General features: G+C 37.2%; 1 protein-coding gene across 8 annotated transcripts in view; it reads right to left on the bottom strand.

Moving 5' to 3' along the window:
• Nucleotides 1-15,231, bottom strand: part of LOC117411250 (NHS-like protein 1) — a 130,205-nt gene that overhangs the window by 60,502 nt on the left and 54,472 nt on the right. The window contains exon 1 of one of the 8 annotated variants that reach the window (XM_059025244.1): nucleotides 8,132-9,128. The exons of 5 other annotated variants lie outside the window; for them this stretch is intronic. In XM_059025244.1, the coding sequence (XP_058881227.1) occupies nucleotides 8,132-8,339 (208 nt within the window). In that variant the 5' untranslated portion in view covers nucleotides 8,340-9,128. Of the gene's footprint in view, nucleotides 1-2,634; nucleotides 2,764-8,131; nucleotides 9,129-15,231 lie in introns of those variants that run through there. 2 more of the 8 variants (XM_034921622.2, XM_059025248.1) reach the window with 2 other exon arrangements.

The raw sequence follows: 15,231 nt of genomic DNA, 5'->3' as shown, positions 1-15,231 counted from the left end.
GAAGTCTGATGTTTATAGTTTTCTCTACTTACAGTAAACCAAACTAGTGATATTTATTACCCTTTTTTATTTAAGTTTGAAATTGTGTAAACCAACAAGCAAGTTTAAAGCTAGATGCAGGGTAAATTAATGTTACATACAGCTCTAAAGTCCTGACTTGGCTATCAAATTAAAATGTCACAATTTCTTAATACAGCTATACTGTTTATTTGAATTATTTAACTCATTTGAGATCTTCTTTCCAAACTTGGTGCTTTAATTTTACAGCTTGGTGTCACTGAAGCACATCAGCAAACTGCCCAAGGTCACTCAAGGATTCTGTGGCAGAGCTGGGTAGTAACCCAGTATCTCTTAGCTCCCAGTCCAAAGTGGAACTGTTCTACAGTCAGGTACTCTAACTTGGATAAGATTCCCTTGAAGCTTGGCTCTGCATTAAGGAGTCAAGCGCCAACTTATGAAATAGTGTGACAGACTGTTACCATGCTCCCTAAACCACAGCCACGGTTCAAACTCTGCTGCTGTCATCTTAAAAAAGCTGTATTAACCAGGCTAACTGACATTGAGATGTATAGTGGATAATGGAGAGGATAACAAATGTGAAACTTTGCATGCAAAGTGCTTCTCAGCCTTAATATCCAACCAGTACTCTGTCAGGTAATTTAGGATACTTTAGATGGACAAATACATAATTTTGCTAAAATAATTGTGGTGTTGGATAAACACTTAGGCATAACTGTAAGAAACAAATGTCATGCTGACAAATGTTCCGGCTAATGCCTTCCTCCAATACTGATGTACTTGTGTAAAGGCAGTTCTTTCAGAACCAACTTTGATTTTACAGCACATACGCATTTAACCAGAGATACAGGAATATGTTAAATGAATGCTCTGATTTTTTAATTATTGGTTAAATGTGGCTAGGGCCACTACATTTTGTAAGTGAAGATTTTCCTAAAATAAAATAAAATAAAATAAAATAAAGTAATAAAAGGTTACTACATTTAGACCAACATCTGTATTCCTTTTTATTCAGAAAATAGTGAAAGGAATAATGGAGGGTGCTAATCCTCTAGGCAACTGAAACTCACTTGCTGTGCTTTAGGTTACACAAGCACTATAAAATGAACAACAATGCTCTGTTTATCACTTTTACACTGGAAAAGAATGGCATATTGTACTGCATGGTACAATGACTCATACAGTTTTAAGAAATATTAGAAGCCATGCAGCATTCCACCTGTGGCCTGACATTTGAGTCCAGACAGAGGCAGAGATGCTAATGAGCCTTAACCTTGCACTCTTGTTATGGAAGGCATGCTAGCAGATAACAAAAGGCATGGAGACTGATCTACAAACCAGACTTTTTGTGCTCCCCTTTGGTACACATTCCAGCTTCAACACTCATAAACTATCTAAATTATGTTCATATAGTTTTTTTATTTATTTATTATGTCTCAATCCTAAAATTCTAGGTGATGCAAAACTTTTGGCCATAGCTGTCCCTCAAAGAATGTTGCATTAAGGACATGATGCATGGTCCCTATAAACGTGTTCCCCGACTACAACAGCAATTGCAGAATGGACCCTGTGAAGACTTTCTTTTGATTGACAGTGAGCAATAAATATTCCATCAAGTAAAATTTTAAAAGGAGCAAACAGCTCAAACAGCAACTGATCTGGTAAATTTCAACTCATAGTAAAATAAATCAAAAGAAAAATGCTCAATTTTTTATAGTTCCATGTTATTACAGTATACGTACAGTAAGTGCTGTTTTTTTTGTTTTTTTTTAGCTAGTCTGTCAATTTTAAAAACACTCCCTCTAGTCATATGGCAGCCAGCTAAATTGTTAATGGAAAAGACAAAAAAAATCGATTACTAAATGCCACTGTTTTAAAGGGTGTAAATGGAAATAGGGAGACAGAGTTGCCTGTGGGCTCTGTTACCAATTTACTCACCTACCTTGTTATCGTACAGTGACTGAACTCAGTTACAAAAACAATGCTCTACATCTAACCTTACGAATGCACATTTGTGAGATGAAATGGTAATAAAAAGTTATTTTCCTAAACAGTGCTGTAGGTGACACACTGTATCACACTCTTGTCTTACAGGAAATGTTAACTTCAAGGCAAGTTACAGTCAATTTTCCATTACAAACCCATATTTCAATGCAATTACTCCACTACTGCTATAGCTATTGTGCACACACATGGACTTGAACTTCAAAACCTTTTTTATTTTACAAATAATATTTTGTATATACATCTTTACCACAGAAATAAAATCGTAAAAACCTGGCTTCTTGAACTTCCAGAGTAAGAACATTTCCAGTCCCAAATAGTTCAAGTTACAGTGCTGTTGCCAGCATGTTTTTCCCATCTTTCAAATGCAAATTGCAAGTACAGTACAGTAAATGGAAAACTACAAACCTGGTTAATAGATTAGCCTTTTTTCAGTTCCAAATATGCAGAAGTTGACTTCAGGTTTGTAACTGTAGTACGGTACCCCTTTTCCCTTTGTTTCTGAAAAACAGTATTTCGCCTCCAAGAAGTGTTTCCATACCCACTACCACGCATAACATTCAGCATTTGTAGGGACCAGCTGTAATGAAAATGTGAGAGTTGAACCCCTACCTTTCACACAGAACATCTTGTGAGTATTCCCTGCAGAGAAGTTAGCGCTCTGTACTCCTTGCAAAGTTCCTGCAGTGCGAGGCACAGCAGCTCCCCTGCCCTGCTCCGCTCCGCTACGTTCAGCACACACATACAGCCCAGGAAGCTGCTATCCAATCCACTGCTTTCTGAGGCACACTGCTGACAATCCCCTCCCCAAAAAAAAAAAATAATCCCAACTCCACTGCACAACGGTCCCGCTGGACAACCCTGTTGTCTAGCACAGCTCTGCATGCAATTGTTTTATCTGGTCTGTCAGCATTTCCCAGCGCAGCGGACACAGCTTATACCCATCAATTGGTCAGCGATAAAAAATAAATGACTTAATTCCCGCACTCAACTGTTTGCTATCAAATGCTGCTGCCTGTAGCACTTAAAAGAAAGTGGATAGCGGCATGTTCCTGTATGTTCCACGCTTCAACACAGTACTTCCATAGCCTCTTCTAACATTCTATACAATGTGATGCATTCCTGATTTTTATGTGTTTTTGTTTTATTATAATTATTTTAATTTCTAGGATTCTCCCACTAACCCTCCAAGATTATCTGAGTATCAAGTATACATATTGCAATCTGTTGCTTATTAGAATATGACATTAAATAATAGTAAATTAAACTTTGAATGAAAAGTGAAACATACAGAGATCCCAGTACAGTAGCTTGGGCATGCAGTTACTGACATTTCACTGGAAGTAAAATGAACAGTGGCAGTAAAACTAATGCTGAAGGGACTCAACCATTCCTTTACTTTGGTTTGGTTTGTTTCTTAAAATATAAATACTGTTTAAAGGACAGTTTTATATCAAATGCCAAGTCTAGTTGAGTAACCCGTATTCAGAACACACTGTGGCAGTCTTGATGGAAACTCTCCAACAAGGACAAATTTAATGACAAACGAGGTTTTGCACAGATTTTCAAGCAGACAGAAACAAGGCATGCAGGTTATTGACATACTGGTACTGTATCAGTACACTCCATGAGACAATATTTATTTCCCATACTGTATCTTATCAAAAAGGGCATTGTGGTTGCATAAACATCAGCACCTGGAAACCCAAGAATGAATGTATGTGGTATCAACACACGACTCAATACACCTTTCAAAAGTTAACCAAGCAAAAAGACGATTGTGCGATCATACTATCTTTGTTTTGACAGGCAAACTGCTTCATGTCAACATATGCAACAGCCCCCCACCCCACCCCCCGGATTTGTAATGCTATCTGGTGTTTAAGTGCTTCCACTGAACAGTACACTTAACCATGAAACTGTAGTAGATATTTTTTGTAAGAACCTGAAACAATTGTGCAGAATCAAAATAAAATAAAACACAACACAAAATGGGCCTGTTCATTGCATAGCAGACAAGCGAAAACAAATTATAAACTGAATGTGTGTGTATTGAGAGTGGAGAGCTGGTGCGAGTGGTGTCCTGCAGTGTCTTTTCCCTGAAGACTGTGGGCAGGTGCAATTAATCAAGTAGAGTACATTATTGAGTCATGGGGAGCTTAACACCAGCAGGGGGACCAAGCACAAAAGAGCCCTTCATTAAATCAGGCTGGCCAGCACCTCTCCACTTCACACTCGCTGGAAACATTCTGGCAGAACCCTGGAGTCTGTGGCAGATTCTGATAAGTCGCTGAAAACCACGCTCTTTAATGTGTACCATAGCGGGATTCCATCTAATAACATCAGACCTCTTTAATCGATTTGATTTGCTGTTTTAATTTACAGCATAGCGTGTGTTTGATTTGATCTTGAATTCATTAAAATTAAGTCCCTGAATTCACTGGCTAATGAATTGGTAGTGTACCTTTCCACAAAAAATCTTCTGGAAATTCTAGAAATGCTACTTTCTTCAAGGGTGTTTGATCTGACAGAAACTTGCCTATAATAAAAAACAAAATTAACTTCATCTCATAATTGTTAAGAAAGAACATTGCCAAGTTAGACCTTGTTAAAAACAAGTACAGCCACACCAAAGATAATTTCATGTTTATTTTTATTTTTTAAATGAGACATTTTATATCTACTTTTTTATATTTAGTTTATGACCAGCTATTCAAAGCTCCCGCAATTGTGGCTTTTCCACTTTTTAAACCTCAACATTCTGCCGCCCACAGTCTAGTATACGTGTGTTTTGAAGAGTCAAAGCAACATAGCAAAATATCAATGGTGTCCAACATCTGTATAATGTTAATCCATGGTAATGAAGAGCATCCATTAAATATATACTTATAAAAATAGAATTACAGCCAGCTGTGGAGTAGGCTAACTATTTGTGATAAAAAGACAGCTCTAAATAGCATGGCTGCTAAAATACAGTATACCCTGTATTCATTTTTTCAACATTTACCCTTCAATAGTGTGTAAACAGCTGGTCGTAGCAATCTATCCAGTTAATGATATGAAGTGTCTTTTGCAAAATTTTGAAAAAAACGCAGATCCACACTCGAACCCACCCAATTAAGCTATGCTCATTAATTGTTTGTAATTCAAATGGAGCACTGGGGGAAGTGAAGAGCAAAGTCCATTAGCAAATAAAACCACGTAATCACTCCTGATTGTACTCTGGCATTCACATTGGAGCATACTACACTCAGGAGGACAAAAGCATACTGGGTGCCTCCACTTTCATGAGTGAATATCACCATATCAAGGAGACACATTAGAGAAAACACATGAATTAGAAATGTGCCGAGGGGCCAATATGCAAAAAGGGTGACTGTATTAAAAGGGTACTGCACAACATAGCAAGGCTTGACCATCAAACTTTTTTCATTCTTTAAAAAGATTCAATAAAAGGCAGAAAGCTTTAGTTAAACTAGAGGTGTTGTAGGTTGAAACTCAGGAAATAAAAGTATATGGTGGACAATATTATGGCACACTGCTACTTTTCAGACCTTCAGGGCAATATGGTAATATTTTGTAGTGGTATATTCCTACTGCAAAATTACAGTACCTTCTAGTAGCCATTAAATTGTTTTCCAAAACCAGAATTTACACAGTAAATTGTACTTTAAAAACAAAAAAACAAAAAAAACAAACAAACAAAAAAAAACCTCCTTTTCCATGATACTGTAGCTTTGTATTACTTTAATAATAAATGTCCCTTTTAAATACCAGACCAGACTATAACAATGAGTCAAGTAAAACAAAATATTTCTTTGTTTAAAATACCAGTGTTTCCTCTCAACAAAAGATTCATGTCCTACTGTGAGAAACAAGGCTAATAATACCCAGACTTATTACCCAGTCTGCAACAATAACTGCTCCAGGCTTACTTTGGCACACAACCTCTCTTTGGATAGCTCCTAATAGCAGTTGTTAAGTGTCTGTAAACATTTCATCTAATAGTTAAAAAGTTCAATATGGGGCTTGCTTTCAAAAGATATCGCCACGGACATGAATGGAATACCTAATGTGATCGACATCATTGACATGGATTTTTCCTAACGTATTTGTAATATTGTCAGACTCCCACCACACTCAACTTCACACGTCTGTATGCACATATTATAATATCTTCTTATAATACTGTAAGTGTTAGGTGGCTACTTCTTATCATGTTGAGTTTATTTATCACGGAGGTGAGCAAACAGGACTAGAGAAAATGCATGATTAGAGGAATTCATCAACAGATGTCAACATAAATTACAACCAATATACATAGATGGCTTACGGTAAAGATTTGTATATAGTAAGCTGTGGAAAAATATCCCCCTGATGGTAAATGACTAGTGGTGTTTTTTTTTTATTTGTTTTTTTTAATCCGTGCTCTCCAATTTTTACCCACACGCCAGATAATCGTAAATCAGCATTTTATATGGGAAGTATTCTAAATAAATGTATATTCTGCATAACAAAATGCACAATTTAAAATGAAGTTTACAAATTATACACAACATATATATTCCCGTTAGTTTGTATTTCCATTTGGCTGCTGCTCACTGATGGGAGAGCCACCTCACTGTATGCTAGTAGTTTCCATAGCAGCGAATTATGCTGCCATTCAATTTTCTTCATCTCGACAATCTGCGACAATTTAGCTTTTTAACAAGAAATGCGTTCATTAATTACCTCATCGACTCAATTTCAAAGAATTAACAGATTTATTTAATCCACACATTTCGTTTGAAAATCACTAAAGCTAAAGCTCTCATTACCATACCACGAGTTTGATACAATAACGCTGGGTTTGAAAATCCTGCCCAGAATGTATTCAGGTTTTTTTATAGGTCGAAACCAATAGGAGGTTCTCAAAAGGCACATGTAAAATGTGCTGGCCTGTATCTTTCACAATCAAGTCCAATACATTCCGCCCCACAGAAAGAGGATGGAAGAGAGTAGGTAGAAAGACCTGGTGAGGGACAGAGGAGAGATCCTGGAGGATGGTGTTAAAGTTACCAGAAACATCTTTCAATAAACCTCAAACCAATTGTTACACTATTTTAGAGCCTGATCCGGTTTGAGTATACATTGTCATAGGCGAATACTAAATTACTGCTCAACACAAAAGCACTGGGGAATACACTGATGCACTGTGCATACAGTAAGCAATATAGGCATATTTTATGTGTTGTATTATCACTTCATTCTATGAAGACATTTCACAATTTCCCAGAAATGATTTAAGAACATCAAGATAATATTTTTTTTAGTGAAGGAGGTGTTATTAATATTGGTCTAAATCATGTTACTTTTGAAATATGCAGGTAATAAAATAAAAAACGAAAAAAAGGCATTATAATGTATAGCAGTGACTTTCCAAAACACAGAGAATCTCTCGGCCCAAGTGGTTACACAGCTGAAACTGTAAACGCACAGGGAGCACTTGAGGAGGAATGTGCTTGACATGGAGGGAGTTTCTCCCTGTCTCAAAACACACAGACCTCTCAACTCCATCCCTGCAGCACTGCCTTCATCACATGTACACTGCTCGCTAGTTAAACACGGCAGGGGTGCCAGCACCTGCTCACAAAAGCAATGCTCCCTGATTATTAAATATGGTAGACAGTTTCACAACAGTGCCACTCTTACAGATGGATCATTCAGTTTCCATTATACAATACTTGCTTTCTCAGAATGCAACTGAATCAGTTACTTCTACCCTATAATTAAAGCAATAAAAACAATAAATACAGCAGAGTCTCTCTTAAAGTGACCCACTGAACCCACCCTCTCTCTCCTCCCTCTTTTGTACTTAAGGGGTGTAACTGTCACCGATTTCTATAATGTAAATGCTCCTCTGTCTGGATACAATGATCACTATTGCTAATCTTAAATGTTCTATACAAGGACCACTTCTAAAGTGCCATTGTGAGGACCACTGCTACACAGTGTTCTAGCAAGCGAGTTATTAGTGTCTTAAACTGGCTACACAAAAACATTCTGAACAGGTACAGGTGCTGATGTTCAGGTGGTGACCCAGCTTACTGTGGCTCCCTACCCACCTTACCTTTCCGATGCAAAGGGGCATAAACCCAATCTTCGTCATCCTCCCCCTCTCCCTGTTGCCCTGACGACAGCTCCCCACTGCTGTGGAACAGGCGGCGGGTCTGTCGAGTCAGTGTGGAGAAGTTGATCCAGCTCAGAGCGCGGGATATAGAAGCCGTCTTCTCCTTCCTCTCCTTTCTGAAGGAGCCTGAACTGCGCCCTCTCCTCATCCTCAGAAACAACTATCGTACTACAGCGACAGTAATTGTTATGTTGTGTTATCGCATACACACACTTGGGGAAAATGCAGCTTGGCTAGAAAATCCCTAGTGCTGGTTCGCTTCCTTAACACAATGTGAACATTAGGAAACACAGGTGACGTGCATATAATACACTTTGTAAAATCAACCTCTGTTCAAAGCACTGTATTCCAATGTGAAATTCAGAACTGCTTGATCCCTCTTTTAGTATAATGCTCTATACTCCAGCTGGAAATTGCTAGAGATTTGAAGAATGCAGGCATTTTATGGCAATTAAGTACTGTAACAAAATTGTAAGTCTGATTCAATAAAACTAAAGTAATTCACTGATGGTTACCTGGAAGGGAAATGTCAATCCACAGAAAGGTTTGGTATGGCTGTCAATGTTCACAGTGAATCTCAAACAGTTCTTTAAGCTGTTTATTTAAATGAGAAGTCTGGTATTGCTCCATGCAAACAACAAAGGATAGTATCCTTACTTCATTCCCAACTTTTCTCAAACTGATGGGTTTCAGATTAGGTCATCCAATCCCAGTTCAGTTCCCATCCTTGCCACAGATCACCCTTTTGGTTTGTTTTGTCTATCTTTACATATTCAAATCAAAAATGCAAAACTAAAAAGGAAAAAAATACACAGTATTCTTCTTTTAAGGAGGTGCCAATGATTCTCCTCCAGTCTTTCAATGTCTTCCTTTTTTCCACCTTTAGTCCAAGCCTCTGCGGTGTCCCTCGTTAGGAGCCAGACCGATCAACAGGGAGGGAGGTTCAGGAGCTTTGGGTTAGGATTACGAGGAGGCAAGTGATCTATTGAAATAGGATCGGTCTCTCTCACTCACACCCCCTCTCCCTCCCCTGTCCATAGGCATGGCAACTGAGCTTGGAAACTCCTCCTCTCTCAAGCCAGGTGCTTGGCAATATTATTCACTGTGTGCAAAAGAGACCTGCCAAAGCAGCTTAGCACCACACCTCCTCTGTGTACAGTGGAAATACACACAACAGACTCTCGCAGAACCATACACTGACAGGAAGGAGCTTCAGCTTCAGTTGAGAATTCTAATAGCTTGAAAATAATTTTCAGTTTTATTCTTAAATATAAGTTCAGGGATAATTTGAAAAGGCTATCAACAGAGTTTTAAATATGCTGAAGTTTGTACAGTAGTGCCCATTTAGGTTTATCCATGTTGACCATGCTAGTATTTGATTTTTAACCACCAAAGAGCTGAACAAACAACAATTGGGCCAATCCAATACAGTATGAGTAAGAGTATAGACCCATAACCACAACAATCTAGACATTAGCCCAATATTGATGACTTACCAGTGTCACAAACGCACCATTTTCATGTAATTACCCCAGTTCAATGTACTCTCCTAGCGACATACAGTATAGACTTTTTTTTAAAATATTTTTATTTTACTATCCTGGGAGGATGCAGAGTCAGTCTCTTGGCAAGGTTGTACTAAATTAAAGTTAGCTTTTAGGAGGCTGTGTGGTCCAGTGGTTAAAGAAAAGGGCTTGTACCCAGAAGGTCCCCGGTTCAAATCCCACCTCAGCCACTGACTCATTGTGTGACCCTAAGCAAGTCACTTCACCTCCTTGTGCTCCGTCTTTCGGGTGAGACGTAGTTGTAAGTGACTCTGCAGCTGATGCATAGTTCACACACACTAGTCTCTGTAAGTCGCCTTGGATAAAGGCATCAGCTAAATAAACAAATAATACTTAGTTTAACCATGAAACAAATATAGAGACCCTTCAATAACATTTTAGAAAAATAAATAGCCATAAGGATACCTCCAGTAATGCCAATAAAGCCCTGGTACCGAGCTCATAATGTGCTTTAGGAATGAGTTAAAAAATAATAAACACTTTCTTTTGCGACACATCCTGGAGTTCTACAGAAAATAATTTAGAAATGTGGTGTCACAGAAGTTTCTGAAATAGTTTCAACTAGAAATGTATGACAGTTTAGACATGTTCCCCCGTTTTTTGTATTTGAAATACTTTAAAAGTGCATTTGTTCTCCCTCCTCACCATCAAGACCACAACAATAATAATTCATTGTCCCCTGCTTGGATAAATCGCTTGCTTATATTTGTCACAAAGAAAGCACCACCTCAAAAAGTGATCAATGCAAACAAACCCATCTTCATTACTGTGCACATTTTAAGCTTTCTCCTCTGACTCAGGCTAAGTGACTCTGCCTGTGAAATTAAGCAAAGTACTATCATATTACCTTATGAATCAGCCAGTCGCATCCATGTGACCTCTGGCTCATGGAACGCAGTAAAAGGGTGCACCAACTGTCACGGTTTGTTAATAATTGATCAGCCAGGCGTTTCAAATAGAGAAGCTTCCTGTGAGGAAAGACAAATACTAGACAGATACAGTATGCTATTCCACTTGTAGGGAGGGCTGTAAACATATGAGGTAAACACTGCATTCTCTACAATAAGCCCCAGAGCAAATAGTGTAACACAAATGGGAATCTAAAAACAATATGCAGGATCAACAGAAGTGTTTTGATACAACAAAGAGCAGCCTGGTTTCCGCTTGTAGCATTCTATCCTTTGGGCTTTTTTCACAGTTGGACCTATTGAGCTTGTTTGAACCGACATGTATCCATGTAAGCTAGGCTAGCTTAAGAAAAGTAGGTTTATGCTATGTATTTTTTTTTTCATTTAAAAGTACAGACCCAAATAATTCCAATTACAATAATGACTGATATCTCAACAGTAGCTTAGCTTTTAAGAAGAATTCTACATATACAGTACATGTGTTTTCATTCTCACTCATTTTCTGAGTGGAAGCCCAGCTTTATTGATTTTCCTTCCAACTGGATATAAAGCCTTGTTTTAAGAGGGTGACGGGGGGCTTTAAAGATTTTTGTAAAGGTCAGATGTCATCACTGTGACTAAGTTTCAAAGTAAGCTGAGCAGGGCTGATGCTCACACCAAACCATAGATACCAAAGCTTGAGAAACCCATTTCAGCCCATTTCATTTGATGTTAATCCCAAGCTCCAATATGTATTGTAAATTAGAGATGGGGCTTAACATCAGATAAAATGAGCCCAAAATGTGCTATCTTCAGTATTTTACATATAACTCCTTAGAACTGTACAGGAAATGTAAATTAAGTTAGGGAGTAATCTCTAGATTTATCCATTGCCTCACAGAAATAACAGGAATATCCAAGCAGGAATATGCTAAGTCAGTTCTCAGGGGTATTAAGCAAGCATAAAACAGAAAGAAGCTGCTTGATGAGATTCTGGGATCAATAAGCTACTAACAACCAAAACGAGCAAGATGGGTTGAATGGCCTCCCCTCTTATGTAAACTTTCTTATGTTCTTAACTCATAGGTTTGGTTTCACTGACCTTGATTAGCACTAATGTTGGACTACTTAATGTTACTTTAGGTAAGGTATTCTGTAAAACCAGTGGTAAACCATGATAATGTATAATAAAACAGTGTTTAAACAAGGAAACATAAGCAGACCAAACTGGAGTTATGGTTATACTACATACAATACATAGGATAAAAACAAGAGTCACTCCAGTTAAACTGTGGACAAACTCAAGGTACATCGTACACTGTATGTTGTATTTATAGTTTATAGTTGTATTTAGTGACTACAGGCTACAGTGCAGGGTGTAATATAGATTATGTACAGTGCAGCTTCAATTTGTATCTCACAGAGGCAGTAAACGACTGCAAAAGAACTAATCTGTTTTCAAGAAAACATTTACTTCCCCAGATCTAATAAGACAGAGCCACTTTGCCTTACATACCCCAAAATTTAATATATTAAAAAACACAAAACACATACAACTTTTGCCTCTGGTATTATTATTATTATTATTATTATTATTATTATTATTATTATTATTATTATTTTTATTTTTTTTCTGTGTAAATAACATTTATCCAAATAATAGTCACAAAATACATAATTTTATTCAGAATATTAACCATAATTATTTTTACACCCTGGAATCAGCCAATTAGAGTACTGAATAGGTGCTTTCACTGCATTCCAGATATGAGCTATTAATCATTTCTGCTACATCATAGTTAAAAATAAAACAAAAGCAGTTATATTGCTTTCTGGGCTTGACAGTTTTAGGGCCTTCATTTCATTAACTGGAACTGTTTTGGTAATAACTTTTGAAAATAAAATACTGGTAAACTTCTGTCTATAAGAGTTGGACCTTGTGTTTAGGACACTGCTTTTATCTACAGCATAAAGGAAAAGTTACAAAACAAAAAAAAGAGAGGGTAGAAGAACATATTTCCATGTTTCTGAGGACTTGTCTACAAACCCTTTTCTTTGAAAAGTTTGTTTAATTACAATTCCGGAGGCCATTTGGAACTGTAAGGAAATTAGTATTTTTTTCATATGTCTCCTCTGAAAACGCTGCCAGAAAGTAATTAAACTCACAACTAGTTTTCACAGTAGGTCTGGAGGCGTGCCATAGAAACACATTATTACACATTCACTTTACTGTTTTCAATAATATTACCACGGAACATTTAAGTACCACACCTACAGTACTTGTAGACATGGTAACTTCATTTCATAACACTGCTAAAATGAATCCAAAGCCAGTATAGTTTCGTTTGTAGTGAAAACGGCACAATATTCACATATTTAGTTGCAAAAGTATACAACACAGACAAGAGTGTAGCCTACTGTATACTGTACCTGTAGTACTGTTGAGCTCCTGGGCTACTAAACAGTACTGAAAAAGATAATCTTCCCAGCTTTATTTTTAGTTTTAAGTGAAAAAACATTGTTTTTGGTTTATAAAGAGGTTGTTCTAGGACCCAAGCTCTTTTCTTTTTGTGTGTGCCCCATGCTATTTTCAGGCTAGGGTGTAAGGAAGCCACACAAAATGAAACTACCATCCAATTTTAGCTTGAAGGCTTTGAAGACAGTTCAGAACTGGGGCAGTGGTTTCTGGCACCCAGGCCTCTAATTTCTGCACAGTTCTCTCAATCATTACTGTTCTGTTGATTCAGCGGTACTATAGTTATGTTTTTCTACATGTCTTGAAGAAAACAGTTGATTACACACAGTAACAACAATTAATTATTGTAGGGTTCTACAATGTAGAACAAAGAAAAAGTATATGTGGGCAAGAGATATAAAGTTTTTGGTCTGGTAACTTCTAAATCAACCCTGAATACTTAAAACACAAATATACTATAAACTTATACAGCAAAATGAAAGAGATAGGATTTACATTCTATGCTCACTCACCAAATTGTGCTCAGGTGAAGAAACTAGGCCAAGCTCTTCTTTCAACAGTTTTACATACCAAACAAACATATTTGCTGAAAACCTTAATTTTCACAGGTCACATCTGTAGCATTATAGCAATAGCAGTATATAGTATATCTCAGTTTATCATCCTCTGTGTATATTGGCCTTGCACAAAAAGTTCCACAATATGCTTGCATTGTCTTAAAGATTGGATAGTTTCAATGGGGTATGCTTTTTTTTTTTTTTTTCTTAGTCGCTGTTAGAATCGAAGATTATTTGTCTTCTTCGTTTGGTTGGTGCTGCCGTTGGTGAAGGATGATTGTAAATCTTCAGAGACAGATTAAAAGTGCCTAAAAACCAGGAATTGTGGGTGTTGTCGAGTGATTGAAAACGAGATATTTTGTGTGAAAGTGGTCAGGGTGCACAGGAGTCAAATATGGGTCAAAGGTCAAGTATAATCTTCTAGATGAATATGCAAATTTCACATCACTACTGCACTATTATGAATGTAAAATATCTTCAGTAACGTACCACATAGAAAACATTGTGTGACCTAAATTTACTTCAATCAAATGAATACTCTGTTGTGAGCTGTCATTACAAGCATTGCTGTTTATCCTTTATTCACCCAGCCTTACTGGCACCTTCATTCAATAGTTTGAATCTGTATGAAACATTACACAAAGTAATTTAGTTCCAAATTGGAGGTTAGTAACATCTGATATTAATTTCCAGTATTTAAATCCAAACATAACTTGGCAATTATAATATTTTGCTTAAGGAACAATATATCTTAAATGTGCAAGTTAATTCCAGTACTGTCTGAGGTCAAACATTTTGCTCTTAACATATATTAATAACACCATGATCTCCTGCCAAACAGAGTTACATCTGGGATGTGTCTACTGTATGTCAGGAAGATTAGACTTTTAAGAGAGAGTCCTGTTTATGTTTGTTAAGCACCTCTTAAAAATCGGAGCTGGAGTTTGTCTAGAGATACTGCTGGCAGTCCTTTTAAAGCTTCTTCTGAAACATGCACGAGTACACATTAAGTTCTTCCTCACCGCGCTGCCTGCTCATCAATTGTCCCATTACCCACCTGTACCTATAGTAGTCCATGGTGTACTGTATGTATCCCTCAGTTCTGTGCTACAGATCACAAGGATGCAATTGCACTCACCACCAAGACAGTGGCTTTTAAGATCTTGAGTTTCAGTCACTTGCTGAAATACATGTTAACAGCCTGTTTTGATTAAATGCATTAAGTTTAAAATTGTTCTAGAAACCAACAACACTCTAAATCAATTGAAATAAAGAGTGTTTTGTAATTAAATCAAAACAAAGTCTTAAGTCATGAGTTGATTATTTGTGAATAGGGCCCTTTATTGTGTTTAGGTCTTCTTTATAAAAAGGCAAATGGTACACCAAGCTGTAGTAGTACTGTAATTGCATAATGATATTGGATAGATTAAAAAAAAAGAAAAAAAATTAAAAAAAAAAAGTGTTGTGCGCACCTCCCATTGCATTGCCTTCCCCATACTCAACTATAGTGCATTCACAGCTGGGTTAGGAAATGAAACCATTAGGAGGCTTGGTC

The sequence above is a fragment of the Acipenser ruthenus genome, chromosome 6 (genome assembly GCF_902713425.1).
Source record: "Acipenser ruthenus chromosome 6, fAciRut3.2 maternal haplotype, whole genome shotgun sequence".
In the NCBI taxonomy this organism is placed as follows: Eukaryota; Metazoa; Chordata; class Actinopteri; order Acipenseriformes; family Acipenseridae; genus Acipenser; species Acipenser ruthenus.
Note: the sequence above shows the minus strand (reverse complement) of the source record. Positions and strands in the feature narration are given on the sequence as shown.